At 42.8% G+C, this 14,686-nt stretch overlaps 1 protein-coding gene across 1 annotated transcript in view; it reads left to right on the forward strand.

Annotated features, from left to right (window-relative positions):
• The window catches only part of LOC103269967 (WD repeat- and FYVE domain-containing protein 4-like), a 116,471-nt gene that overhangs the window by 93,883 nt on the left and 7,902 nt on the right, over positions 1-14,686 (forward strand). Inside the window, exons 27-33 of the mRNA XM_021717323.1 lie at positions 104-203; positions 2,112-2,317; positions 3,128-3,297; positions 5,245-5,370; positions 10,454-10,618; positions 13,413-13,616; positions 14,233-14,347. Coding sequence (XP_021572998.1) covers positions 104-203; positions 2,112-2,317; positions 3,128-3,297; positions 5,245-5,370; positions 10,454-10,618; positions 13,413-13,616; positions 14,233-14,347 — 1,086 coding nt within the window. The remainder of the gene's footprint in view (positions 1-103; positions 204-2,111; positions 2,318-3,127; positions 3,298-5,244; positions 5,371-10,453; positions 10,619-13,412; positions 13,617-14,232; positions 14,348-14,686) is intronic.

Consider the following 14,686-nt stretch of genomic DNA (forward strand, 5'->3'; position numbering starts at 1 on the left):
ATTTCTGGGTGGACTAAGCATTTGGTGAATATGATTGCTTAGTGCAGCAAATATTATGTCACTTTACATCCGTTTTCTCTCAAATCTGAATTCTTTTTTGTAGCTGGAAGCCAAACATCTGGAAAGACAATCTGGCTCAGAAACCAGTTGCTGGAGATGCTGCTCAGTGTAATATCTTCTCCCCAACTTCATTTGTCCCCTGAGTAAGTAGCTCCAGGAAGAGCAATTTGGCACGAGATTGTCTCATGGAAGGTGCAGTATTAAACCTTTTCTTAATGAAAAGTTGAGCATCTCTGAGTCTGTGTTCTGCAGTGTGTTTCCTGCACTAGTCAGAAAGAAAATTATGTTCTCTTCACCCAATAAACCAGAACTTGCCCTAAGATATTCTGATGCAAATGTTAAACAGGCATGAGTAACTAGAAGCAGATTTGGTATAATTACAATAAACTCCTTTGTCACCATTACTGTAGTATAATTGTTATTGTTTTGGCAGTTCTAACAAATTCCGATGTTGATGTCCTGCACTTGGCAGACAATAGGATGGAGAAATAGCCTAAGTAACATCTATCAAGAAATACGCTTGCCAAATTTTTCTGCTTTTTAGTGTTAGTTAGTTAGTTGTTTTTCCAAGTTGGAAAAAGAAGAATCTACCTTCAATTAACTTTTAAAATCATGTGCAATCGTAAAGCTGATTCCATTAACTATCCCCTGCTGCCCGCCTGCTTTATCTCTAACCCTGAAGACATTCATTCAACACCTATTTGTTGAGTGCCTACTGTATGTCAACACTATTCCAGGATCCTAGGTTGAAGCACTGAGAAAGTTAGCCCAGATCCCTGCTTTTGCTGGGTTTACATCTTAGTGTGTATGTGTTTGAGGGTGGGGTGAGGAGTTACCCATCAATAAGCAACTTAGCAAATAACATTTAAAAATTTACCAGACTACAAGTCTTTACATTCCTAGAATCAGAACATGATAGAACCGGAAGATGCCTTGGAGATGAGCTAGTCCAGTCTTTCCTTTTCCAGCTTTTTGAAAGGGAATGTAGTATGGTACTTAACACATGGACTCTGGCATCTAGACCTTCTGGGACCCAGGGGAAGATACTTAAGCCCTGCATGCTTTCCTCTACTCATCGTTCTGAACCAAAACAATACCTTCAGTAGATATCTACAGTGAAGATGAAACAAATTAATATGTGGATAGCCCTGACAATGGTGCTTAGGATACTGTAAATATTCTGTGGGCTAACTGATCTCATCACTATTGCCATCACCACCATCAATGTCATCACTGAGGAAAATGACCAGAGCACATCAAGAGCTCTGCCAAAGTCATCCCGTTAGTAAATATCAGAGGGAGGGCTAGAAACAAAGACTATCTCGTCTCTTCACTCCTAGTCTAGTGCTCATTCCACTGGATACCAGCCACACCCTTATAATGCCTAGTGAGTCAGCTGAGAACACTGTCTAGCATAGAGGAATCCTTTTCTGGTTCCCAGCAGTTTGGGTTCTTTGCTGAGCCTGTTGCCTTTTGCCAGATTGACCATTCTCTGTCCTGCTCTTTAGTTTCTTCCAGTACCCCCAGCATCATTTTAAAGTCCATTTTTGAAAGTGATAGTTCATTATGGTTTCTTTTGCCTAAACTGATAAAAATGTATAAATTTTGGACTATTTTGTTTAGATTAATTTTGATTAGTGTCTTTAAAAAGGGAGGCGAATAATCATTATATGCTTTATATGACTGCATAGATGGTAGCTAAATTAGATAGATGACTTGTCATACTCTGTATGAGTACTAGTGAGGTAGGGCTGTAAAGGGACATGCACATTCTTACATCTGTTGGTACACTGTTTCCAGTTACTTTAAAAAGCTTTAGCCAATGTACACAGCAGTCATTCACAGACAGATGCAGCCATTACACAGCCATCTTGCCAGCATTTTCTTTTAAAATGCAATTTGTACTTTGCTAAGTGATATCCAAATGTTAACCTTAACATACCTTTTCTAGGTTACTCATGAGGCTAGACATTTCATATTTTTTGAACTTGTTACTTGTTTATGGTCTAAGAGATAATGGACTGCATTTATTGACCTCTATCTCCCCTCAGGTCAAAGGAAGAGATGTTTCTGAGCCTAGGGCCAGACTGGTTCCTGCTGCTCCTGCAGGGCCACCTGCATCCCAGCACCACTGTGCTGGCACTGAAGCTGCTGTTACACTTCCTTTTACACCCCACCCTCCGTGGAAGATTTAAAGATGGCCTGTCTGCGGGATCCTGGGTGGAACGCAGCACTGAGGGCATGGACATTGTGATGGGTGAGTGGGTGGCAGTTTCTAGGAAGTGGAAGTGGGGCATTACCTCCTCCCGGGCTGTGAGTGAGGACAAGTGGCCCTTCCCACTTGGAACCTAGGCTCTGTGCAGTAGAATCACCTGAAGCCCTGACTCCAAGGCCTACACCCAGATCAACCTCGCCACCCCACCCTGACTTCCTTTGCAGGATCTCCTGCAGCCCCACTGCACTTCAGGCCCTGGAGGCTGCCTTCCCTTCTGCACAGGCTGCTTATCCCTGTTCTCCTGGGTACTTTATACTCTGCTTCCTCTTCCTGGGGTATCTCTTCCCACTGATATGGTTTCATCCTCAGATCTCAGTTCAAATGCCATGTTCTATAGGAGAAGAGTGGTCCCCTTGAATTAGAGCACCTCTTTAAATTCTCTCTGCCCTTATTAATTTCCTCCATAATGCTTATCACAATTTATAAGCATTATTTAGTTGAATATTTAATTGCTTAATGCCTGTCCACGTTACTACATTGTAAACTTCACGAGTAGCTGAAATTCTGTATATTTAGTCAAAACTCTATGTCCTTGTTGCCTAATACAAAATGTTCTTGTTGCCTCCTACGTGATAGGCCCCAAGTATCTGTTTTTGAATGAATGAATGAGCATGTCAGGAACAGGGAAAGAAATTATTATTGAACACTTCCTTGCTCTCATTTGTGTGTGATGTATATTTCTATTCATATTTTTATGGCAGGGTGGCAGGGTATTTTCTCATGTGTCCAGTCTCTACCTTGTTCAACAACTGTTCTCAGTTGGTTTTTCTGCCCCTTCCACCTGATCAATAGACAACCTGAAGAGCCACCCTCCATTGCCTGAGCAGAGCCCCTGCCTTCTTCCTGGGTTCCGCGTCTTGAACGACTTTCTGGCCCACCACGTTCACATTCCGGAAGTCTACTTCATCGTTTCCACCTTCTTCCTGCAGACACCACTCACAGAGCTGATGGACGAGCCCAAAGTAGGTTCTCAGAGCACCTCCTGCATGGAGAAACACACTTGATCTTCTAATTCCTTATGACTAAGGAAGTTTCCTAATACCCTCTCGCTTACCTACCTCTACTTCTTTCAACTTGTACTATGCCTGACCCACTTCCTTCCCTAGCAGTTTTGTGCCCCTTGGCTAGCTCTTCAAATGCCCTCCTATCAGCCCCTTGACTTCCTCAACTACTGTCTCCCATCCTTCCTCCCAGTAAGTCTCTGATCTGGATCAGCTTTTTTAAAAAAAATCTTTCTCCTTCTGGGCACAACTAGGGAAATGACATGATGCTCGGGGTGGAATTACCTCAGCATCCCATCCTCCACCACCCACTGTAACCTTCTTTATCACCTTCCCTCCACCATCACTGGGTCAAGGAAGCTTTCTAAGGCTGATCTTAATTTCCTTCAGCTCTTTCCTTGAGTGACATCACCTTGTAGTACTCCTCTTTTTTCCATTTTGTATTCTCAGTTTCTCCTTTTCTACTGACTCTTTCCTCATAGGCCACTTAAAACCAGAGGCTGTCCCTTGACTCATATACTCTTGACCAACTGTTGCCCTGTTTATCACTTTCCTGTCCTTCTTTGGCCCAATTTCTCCAAAGAGGAGTCTACACTCATTGTTTGCACCTTCTCACCATCCACTCTCCCACTTACAAAATTCAGCTGTTCACTGGTTTTCATTCCTGTAAGATCAGGTTCAGACTCCATAGCTGGCACCAAGATCTCTCATCTCTGGGAACCTGACTTGTGTTTCTAACCTGCCTACAATTCACCTACTCTCATCTGTGACTCTCCTAAATCATCTCCCCAGTAAGACCAGCTGCTTTGTGCTCGCCCGCCCCATGCCTTAATGATTCCTTTTCCCACCATCACCTGCCTAGTGGAGGTGTCTTCCCTTCTCACTCAGTTCAACCACCTTCTCCTTAAATCCAGACAGAGGAGACCATTTCCTTCTTTGTGCCTCAGGGTACCTTTACCTTATATTGATGGCACCAACATATTTACATGTGTCTGCTTCCTTAGGTGCTGAGCCCCTGAAGAACAGACCCTGCCTTGACTTGCCTTTCTGGGAACCTGACAAATAGCAGATTTGGAAACTGCTTCTTGGTCTTAATTTCACTGAGTTAAACTTAACTGAATAGAAATGTGGGTGGGTCATGACTTTGCAAAGAGAAGGATAAAAAATTAATTTCTCTTGTATATTCTTATCTTTAACAAACCTAAATCTTGATACATGCTAACAGTATTATACATTACACTTCAAAATAAAGTTCTTTCTATACTACACTAAGGTCATTGAGACGCTGAATTTTTATTTCTCTAACCTATTGTAGAAAACAAACATCTACTAAGTGATGGGATTCATAATAGATGTTTCACATACTTTATTTTGCTTGATATTTAAACAATCCCATGGGGTAGATAATGTAATTATCAGACAAGGAAATTGAGCTGCCAAGAAGTTGAATAGCTTGCCTGAGCTCAGTTACTAAAAAGGCAAAGTTAGGCAATCCTGATTCTAAACATCATGCTTTCTCCTCTGCACTTTTCACTTTTCCCTGAAAACTTTGAATTCTTCACGTCTTATTAATCTCACTTATAAAAATCTCACTTCATATGTCTTATTAATCTCACTTATTAATGTTGATTGGCACATTGATGGTACATTGTGATATCAGACCAAAAGAGCTCAACTGGATGCAAGTTGCCAGGGGATTTTTCAGCACCTTCTTTGAGGTGCATTTTTCCCTTACACACCAACAACTAGGCTGAGATTTTTTTTATATGGGCTAACTACCTAGGCTGCTACTATGCTGTTTTGCTTTTCCCACTGGGACCCCCTGAGAAACTCAATGCACTGGCTGCAAAGCTGGTCCCCTTTGTGTGCAGCCATAGGTCTTCTTACAGACCCTGCTTCCTCTTCCAGGACAGTCTTGATGCCATGCTCCAGTGGCTCCTGCAGAAACACCACCAAGAAGAAGTACTCCGGACTGGGCTGTGCACAGAAGGTGCTCTGCTGCTCCTGGAAATGCTGAAAGCCACCATAAACCAGGTGAGACTCATTCCCTACATGCTGCACCTCTTTGGAAGAGTCACCTTGACCTTTCCTAGCAACTTCCCAGTAAAGCTGGTAATTAACAAGCTCAGAAAAGAGGCAAGATACCATCCTAGAGATGACTCAGGGGCATAACTGGAAACCTGGCCTAAAGGTTCCCAAGAAGCTTTATGCGCTCTTACCAGCAGACAGCTATGTTCTGTTTATTTGAACACTGGGCTTTCTTTGCTGGGAAATTTACTGCCTTCAGTCAGAGGGAACATTTCTGAGGCGGAAGAAGTGCCTCTCCTCTCAAGGAGTCTACATCTGCCTTGCTCACACGACACCTGTAAGGTAGGGAGACCTGTTATAGAGAAGGCAGGTGGCCACCAGCTACAGGCACAGTGTGGAGAGGCTTCCTGAGCAGGCAGACTTTGATTTGGGACTTCCAGGTCCACTAGAAGTGGGTGGTGGGTGGAGAGGTGATTGTAGACTGAGGCAAAGGCCATGTGTCCTGTGAATAGAAGTAATCCATGGTGAGCCAGGTCAGCAAGAAATTGAGAGAGAGGCTAAAAGATTCTGGCCTCATTCTGTAGACGTCAAGGTCAATTGGAGGCTTGATTATATGGAGCAAGTTATTGCTTTTGTAAAATGATACATGATTGCCATTAATAGTACACAAAAAAGAGAAAAGCAGAAAGTACATATACTATCCAAGAAATGACCACCATGGATGTTAGTGGAGTATCCTTCCAGATACCGCTGCAAGATTCTGTCGTATCCTTACAGAGGATGAGATCACATATACTCCTTTTGCCTTTTTTAAATCAACATTTTGTGGACATCTTTTCATGTCGATAAAGTGGAAAAACATGAGAATCATCTATATTTGTGATAGGAATTTATGTCGTTTTTTGGAGTGTTCACTGTTATAACAAATGTGTAATGAATGTTGTTTAAAAAGTATTCTTTTAGCCGGGCTCAGTGGCTCAGCCTGTAATCCCGCGCCTTTGAGAGGCTGAGGTGAGTGGATTGCCTGAGCCCGCGGGTTCGAGACCCGCCCGGGCAGCGAGACCTCATCTCCACAATAAATAAAAAAATCAGCCGGGCGTGGTAGCGCATGCCTGTAATTCCGGCTACTTGGAAGGCTGAGGTGGAAGGATCGCCGGAGCCCAGCAGGTCGAGGCTGCGGTGGCCAGGAGCGGCCAATGCACTCCAGTCTGGGCGACCGAGTGATACTCCAACTCAAAAAAAAAAAAAAGTATTCTTTATCTCTAGTTTGATTACTTCCTTAGTGTAAATTCTGGGATGTGAGATCTTAGATCAAAGCATACACCATGCATTTTCTTTTGCATGCATTCCTTAGAAAGATTGCCTTAACCATTGCACATAGCCATCCCACCAGCTAATATCTATCTCAGTCTTTTGTAAAGAAGGACTCAGCTCCCTCTTCACAGCCTCAACAACATGCCCAAACTGATGATAGTTTCATAGTTGAGTTCTTTTGCCTTTATTATTACAGAGGTTGAAACCATTTTTCTTATGCTTATTAACTAACTTTATATATTTGACTGTATCTCTACTTATTTTACTGTAAGCTGTCTGTTTATATCTTCTGCCAATTTTTCTGTGTGTACATGATTACATTGAGAAGGTACAGATCCCACTTTTTGCCATTTTTTAAAAACAGAATTTTAAAAAAACTTAAAAAGTAACTCTTTTGGCCTCAGTAGATGATAATATGCTTTTTTTCTTTTAACTAGTTACCTGTGATGAATTGCATCAAAATATTTTTTTGCATTCTTGCAGACTTCATTTAGTTATTCTGTCCTTATTATGTTTTTAAATATTTAATTTATGATTTTGTATACATGGTTATAAATGATATTAGCCTGCAGTTTTTTTATTATATCTTTGTTGGGTATGATTTCAGTATTATGCCAGTTTTATATTTAAAAAGACTATTCTCCTTTGTTTATATTCAAGAAGATGATAAATCTTTTTTTTTATGGATGTTGAATTTTTTTAATCAATATTTTTTATCATGATATTGTGGGGTACAGTTAAGGGTTAGGTATACAAATATGTTTCATTCAGGCACCCTGTTGATAAGAGATGTTTCCCCGTCCCCAGACAGATATTTGCTACCATTAATCCCATCTCCCTCCCCCCCATAGTTTCCCACAACTGTCGGTCATTTTTTTTATAGTATTACATTGGATGTTCAAGGCCCATTATATGAGTGAGAACATGTGATACTCGGATCTTTGTTTCTGTGAGAGGTCACTCAGTATTATAGACTCTAGTTCCATTCAGGTTGCTGCGAAATTCATGATTTTGTTCTTTTCTATGGCTGCGTAGTATTCCATCATGTATATGTACCACATTTTTTAAATCCAGTCCTCTTTTGATGGGCAGCATGGTTGCTTCCAGGTTCTTGCTATTGTGAACAATGCTGCGATAAACATACGTGTGCAGGTATCTTTTTTATAGAGTGATTTGAGTTCTTCAGGATATATTCCCAGTAAGGGAATTGTGGGGTCATATGGGAGGTTGATATTTAGAGCTTTTAGGAATCGCCACAGAGGTTGCACTAGTTTACACTCCCACCAACAGTGTAGAAGTGTTCTCTTTTCGCCACACCCTCTCCAGCAGCTGTTTTTTTGAGTTGTTGATAATTGCCATTCTGACTGGAGTTAGGTGGTATCTCAGTGTGGTTTTGATTTGCAAAAGATGATAAATCTTAAGATTCTGATTCTGATAGCATTTAAATTATTCCTATGAAACTGCCTAGGGCTAAATTTTTCTATTATTATTGATTTGTTTAGGCTTCTAAATGTCTTATTGACTCAGTTTAGTTCATTGATATTTTAAAGTAATTTCTCATTTGTTTAATTGTGCAAGTTGTGTCTCTTAACTCACTTCATTTTCTGTGTATTTCCCTTTTCTTATTTTCTGTTTATATTTATGTTCTCTTCTTACCTGACTGTCTTGTTACTTAAAGAGCTGAAGGTTTGTGATTTTATTTCAAGAATCAGCTTTGGGTTCAGCACTTATCAGCCTCCTGATTATTTTTTCTGTCAATTTCTAAGATTTTGACTTTGGCATCTTCATCTTTTGTTGATTGCTAGAATTTCTGTGACTACAGTCTTAGAATCTCTTTGATTTATATTCGATTCAAGTCCATGAGGCTGAACTTTTTGGTTTTTTATCTTTGTTATCTATTTCTAGTTTTGTTTTTACCCTGGTCAGATTATGCGATATATGTATTTTTTTAATCTTTGAGAAATTGATTCATGTTTCCATTGTACTCCTAATATGCGGCTAATGTTGAGGGTGCTTGAAAAGATGTATATATTCTGTTTATAGAATAGAGAATCAGTTGCCTATCTAATCAGTTAATGGTATTAAGAATCAATTAAACAAATAAATCACATAAAAGCATCTATGATAAAGAAAATATATAATATTCTGGGAGAGTTAACAATATAAGACCAAACATTTACATCATAATAGCAAACACAAAAAGGTTGAATTCCTTTATTAAAGACATTACTTTTTAGACCAGGTAAAAAACAAAACTCAGTCTTCTGGGAGCTAATATATGTGTATATATAACTAGAACAAAGTTGCTCAATGATCTATTGGGTGCAATGAAGTGAAGATATCTGTCATGAAGGCATCCCTTATCAAATACAGTAAAGTATCAAAATATAAAAGGCAAAAATATAAAAGGATAAAATAAAAAGACTAGAAACTTAATTGCAGTGGATAGCTCTAACATACCTTCCTCCAAAAGTTCAGATTTTGATTTTATTTTTGCTTTGAACTTTCTTTGGTTATAAACTCTTGCTCAGTGGTAACCATAGATTAGTTTGCCTGTTTTTGATATAAATGGAGTTATACAGTATGTATTATTTTACATTTTTTTTTCACTCAAGTTTGTGAGAGTCACTCATATTGTTGGCACATTAGTGTTCTTTTTTATTGTTGAGCGGTATTTTATTGTGATAATTAATCGCATTGATCAATTCTGAGTTTTCTTTTGTATGCATTTCTCAGAAAAGTTGCATCAGCCATTGCACATAGCCATCCCACCAGCTAATATCTACTTAGTCTCTTGTAGAGAATGACTCAGCCCCCTCCTCACAGCCTCAACGACATGCCCAAACTGTTTCAGTTTGGAAGAAAACCCAGATGCAGGTGACTGTAGAAACAGCTTCTCTTTGTCTGCCTGTTCCAGCCCATGCCAAATTTTCACAGTATCCTGGAAATATTATTCTAATAGTATCACGTGTATTGCCTTTCTTTCAATTAGATTTGAGTTGGCTATCCACTCAGGACAGCAGGACCTCAGGCAGCAACTGGGTATATTGGGTTAGTATCAGTCTCTGGAAAGACTGACTGGGCAAGTGTGGGCCAGGAAGTTGGGCTCTAAAAGGGCACTAGTGTGTAGCCAGGATTCTGGGTGGAGGCTCAGCCATGTGGCCAAGACCAGGGAGAGAGAGGTTACAGTGTGGGGGCCCAGGCCATCTCAGGATGCTGAGTGCCAGCTCACTGCAACAGGATTCACTCTCCCTTCAAACAAGGTGTGCCCAGGTTTGGCCTGGGCAGGGTCTATAGTGGGAAAGTCAGTGGGACTAGGGTAACATTTGATGGACACATTTCTTGAGCACAGAGTGCTGTGTTTAATCACTCAGAGATCATAGGGGGAAGGTAGTCAGACTTCAGAGCCAGATTTCCTGTGTTCAATTCCTGGTTCTTATCCACTGGCTGACTTTTGTTTTGGCAAGCTATGGAACCTCTCTCTGAGCCTCTGTTTTCCCATCTATAAAACAGGGATAAACATACCTATCTCAGAAGGTTGTTGGAGGAGAGAAGAAAAATATGTGAAACCCTTATATTGGTGTCTACTTGTATTAAACACTTCTCCGGGTGATGACCAGTACTCACTGCTGAGCCACGACTTGGGTATTTTGTAATGATACATCTTGTTGAAAGTCTCAGAAAAGAGTTTTCTTTCTAGACTTCAATCCTTCTGGCTTAGTGAGACAGTGCTTGTTGTGCAGCCATGCAATGCCTCTTATGAAGTGTGCCTCAGTCCTTGGCAGGTACAGAAGACGGCGCCTGGGAACAGTCCTTCCCAGCCAGTGTGCTGAAGTTCCTTAGCCTTGTGCACCACAACTACCCCCAGGACCCAGCATGGCAAGCCCCAGAGTTCCTCCAGACCTTGGCCACAGCCACCTTCCCTCTTGGAACCCAAAAGGTAGGCCATGCTACTGCCCCACCCCGGGGAGAGTAGGTATGAGCTTCATCATCCTTCAAGGGAGAAGAGCACAATTCTTTCCCTCTCACCAAAAGTAAAATGCATTTTAAATCAATTTGACTGGAACGTTAAATAAACAACTTGGGTAATTTTCCTTTTCTTGGTTAAAATACAGCTCGAGGTCATTTTTAACTTTGAGATTCAATAAATTTTTTGAGTTGTTAAGGGTCTCAGTAATGAGAAATTTGATGGTAGAACAAATCTAATTGTGTATGGAATACCCACACACTGACAATACACGACGGTGAATCCCATTCCAAGAAGCCTGCTGCCTATGCACGGGGGTGGTGGGTTTCAGGGGACAGGCCTGGTAGAGAATCCCACTGACCTTTTGTACTTGGGACCCTCTTCCTGTTTGCAGGCCCCTTGGGCTACTACTGAGATCCTTTTCCAGTCAGTGGTTCTTGGAAGTCAAGCTTAGAGCCAGAAAAGTCAAGGGTGGGCAGGGCAGAAGAACTGATTTGGGCTTGAGGATGAGGTTTTGGATCTTGTGTGCTGGGCAGGGGTGGGTGCGGAGATTAAAGAAGGAGCTATGGGAAAACATGTGCATCTGAGGCCCATAGCCAGGCCCAGCAGGTCAGAGGGTGGTTGGGTCATGGCTGTGTGGGACTCAAATAGGCTAAGAACATCAGGAGTTGAGAGGAAGGAGCAAGGTGAGAACTTGCCCAAAATGTCAGGTATAGAAAAAGGGAGGGCAGAAATTCGCGCCTGTTCCCCACCTTTGTGTATTAGAAAGCGGAAATTCAGATAGCCTCTGAGCAAGCATGTACGTCTGCAAATTTATAACTGTAGCTAAAGGGGTATATTAGAAAGAAAACTGTGATATATAGGAGGATTTATAATCTATGCCAAGCACAATGCTGGGCATGGAATGGTTGCTCCATAACCATATGCTAAATGACCAAATGAGCAAACAACATGCTCCCTTAGCCAAGCTTTCCCAGAAGTGTATCCATGGTGACAACCTCCATCTCCTGAACCTGGAGCTTTACATATAACCTCAACAGCCACCCAATGAAGGTGATATCAGTCATAGGAAGCTGAGAATTAGAGAGAGAAAGAAGTGTTCACCAGTTTCCTCTGGGTTTAGCGGGGCCCATAGGACCTATATTCCAGAATGATTGAGAGAATGAAATATGCTGCACTTCACACGATGCACAAGTGACAGAATCAGGATTTAAACCCCACTTTCTCACCCCAAAGTTGTGTTCTTCCATTACAATCAGTTTAAAATAAAATTAGATGGCTCACTATAATTTAAGAGTAACTAGTTTTAATTAAAAGACTAAGTATAAAGACTAGAAAATTTGCAAAAAGATAAAACATTTTAAAATGGTTTGACGAATTCATATAAACTAAAGTAACTTACTAGAAAAGTAAGAGTTTAAAAAAAAGGTGCAATCGAGAGCAAAGGGAGACTGCTTGCTGCAGGAGATAGGTGAGACCTGTAGCCAGAGGCCCAGGTAGCCCTGAATAGGCAGAGAACAAGGGCAAGGCTACAGGCTGCCTTTGCCATCCGCACTAAGTGGGCCCCCTGACATTTTCAACCCAGATGCCCAGCTTAGCTCCCATGCCCGAGGGACAGGCTCACCATCTGCTGAGTCGAGGTTCCAGCCGAGTGCCCCCACCAGCTAAGGTGCACACCCTGACACAGGGCTCTTCCTCTCCTCAGTCAGCAGTTCCAACCTGGGGGAGAGCCTGGCCCAAAGTCACTTCCCCAGCTGGTCATGAAGGAACCAGGGCCCATCTTGGGGCTTCTGGTTCCAATTTAAAGGCACTCTTTGCTTGTCCCAGTTCCAAGTCAGCTCCACAAGGTCTTTGTTTCACAGAAAACATGACAGATCCTCTTCATACAGAAGGCTGGTGGCCAAAGGCTTCGATTTGCTGTGAATTTATATGGCATCTTTCCAGTCAAGGCCGCATGGAGCTAATTAATGCAGTCACCGCCTCCCTAGGTGCCATTAAATTCATTTTATGGCTTAATTAAGAATGGCTGCATTAATTTTATGAATGAGCAAAGGGAGGTGCTAACAGATGAACGCGTGGAAGAAGTTCACCGGCTGGGAGTCAGGAGTCCCTGGCTGTGTGTCCTTGGGCGTGTGATTTGGTCTCCCCGCATCCCCATGTCCTCATGGACATATTTGAGGGTAATGACCCCTGTCTCATTCATCTCCCTATTATTTTGTAAATATAAAATGAGAAAGCGAATACCCAAGTGCTTCAGGGATTTGAGGAAACTGGTTTTCCATTGTTCACCTTAGAGTCTTATTTGTCAATATTAACAGAGCCTGGGCAAGAGTAATGGTGGGGTCTTTATCACAAGGCAGAGATTGACTTTCTCTGACCATCTACTAGGTGCCAGGCATTGCCACAGCTGTTCTACTCTAATTTCATTCTTATAAATCCTTTGTTTAACTGACGGGAGCTGTGGCTGGGAGAAGTGAAGCAACTTGCCCCCCACACATTCTGGGTTTCATCACCGAGCACCGCAGACCTCACTGACTCTGTGGTTTAGCTTCTTCGTGAAACAAGGGTCTGTTTCGGGTTCTCAGACCATAGCAGTCCACCTTATAAGTGACTGGATCCTGGGTAAGTTGTCTACCTGTGTGGAGTCTCAATTTTCTTATATGTTACTGGGTATGGCGATCATTCTGCCCATGTACATGGCAGAGGTCGGTGTGGAATGGCTTGAGCCAAGGCAGGCCACTCATACTGGGGTTCTCTTGTCTTTGAGGGGGCTGGAGCTGAGTCCACCTGGAACGCCAGCAGTCCTGAGGCCCCAACTAAAAGCGACAGCACTGTGGAGGGTCACCAGGCTCCTGCCAAGTCACATCCTGCTCGAAGGCAACTAAGGGAGTTCACACAGCTCCTCTTGAGGGAGCTCCTGCTTGGGGCCACCAGTCCCAAGCAGTGGCTGCCCTTGGAGGTGATCCTGGAGGTGGGTTGGAAAAGGTGGAGTTGGCCTTGTGTTGCGGAGCCTGTAAGGGGATGAGCACAGCAAGGTCAGGGTACCCCAAGGTCAGGGTGCATAAGGGAAATTGACAGTCTGAGATTGCAGCGATGGGGGTAAGGGGATAGTCTGTGAACTATAGACCCTGGCCAAGTAAGAGGAGATAGAAGGACAGGTTCTTAGAAGCAGAGCCAGAGGCGGGTTTTATGGAAGTGACTCACTAGGTGGGAGGGTACTCTCATAAGAAGGAGTAAGGGAAACAGAAGAGCTGGGGGTGAAACTAGCTCAGAGGTGGTCTCAGCTGGAGCTTGGCCCCAAGAGGGGTGTTGGGGTGCTTTCTGCTGCCCAGAGTTGTCCCCATCATGAGGCACTTGCCAGGTGGCTATGGGCTATGGGCTCCCCCCACTTGCCTCCTCACCCTAGGAAGTAGGTGTCACCTCCTGGGAGAGGTACTTTGGTCAGCAAAGGACAGTGTCCTGGAGAAAGGGGAGCCTATACTCATGGCAGCTGTGACATCAGTACACCAGTCAGACAAGGGGGGCAGTGGACACTGAGTGGACCATGGCCATGAGACTGCTGTCTCAGTCCCGGGCTGTTCTTCCAGGCTTCTCCAGACAATGCCACCAGCCAACAGAAGCGAGACTTCCAGTCTGAAGTCTTGCTTTCCACCATGGAAATATTCCACGTAATGAGTGGAGTCAATGCACCAGTACTTAGAGGTGAGTGGGGCAGCTTGACATAAGGCCACTGCCAGTTAAGAAGGAAAGCCAGCATGCCTGACAGTGGCTGACCCCAGTAATGGGATGCCACCTCCACCTGGGTGTCGTGCATCTGAAGGAACCCAAAATAAGAGCTCAATGACCCATACCCCAGTGCCCAGTGAAGAGATGCTTACTACTTTGCTTGACACCCCTGTCATCATTGAACTACTCAGAAACAGAAAGTTCTTCTGTCTTCTGAACTAAAATCAGTTATCTACTAGCTTCAGTATAAATGGACCACTTCCTACAAGGGAAGTCAAGGTGGTAGAATTTAACATCCCTCTGTTCAGTATCTTT

The sequence above is a fragment of the Carlito syrichta genome, unplaced genomic scaffold, assembly GCF_000164805.1.
Source record: "Carlito syrichta isolate Samal-C Ts95f unplaced genomic scaffold, Tarsius_syrichta-2.0.1 Scaffold309653, whole genome shotgun sequence".
In the NCBI taxonomy this organism is placed as follows: Eukaryota; Metazoa; Chordata; class Mammalia; order Primates; family Tarsiidae; genus Carlito; species Carlito syrichta.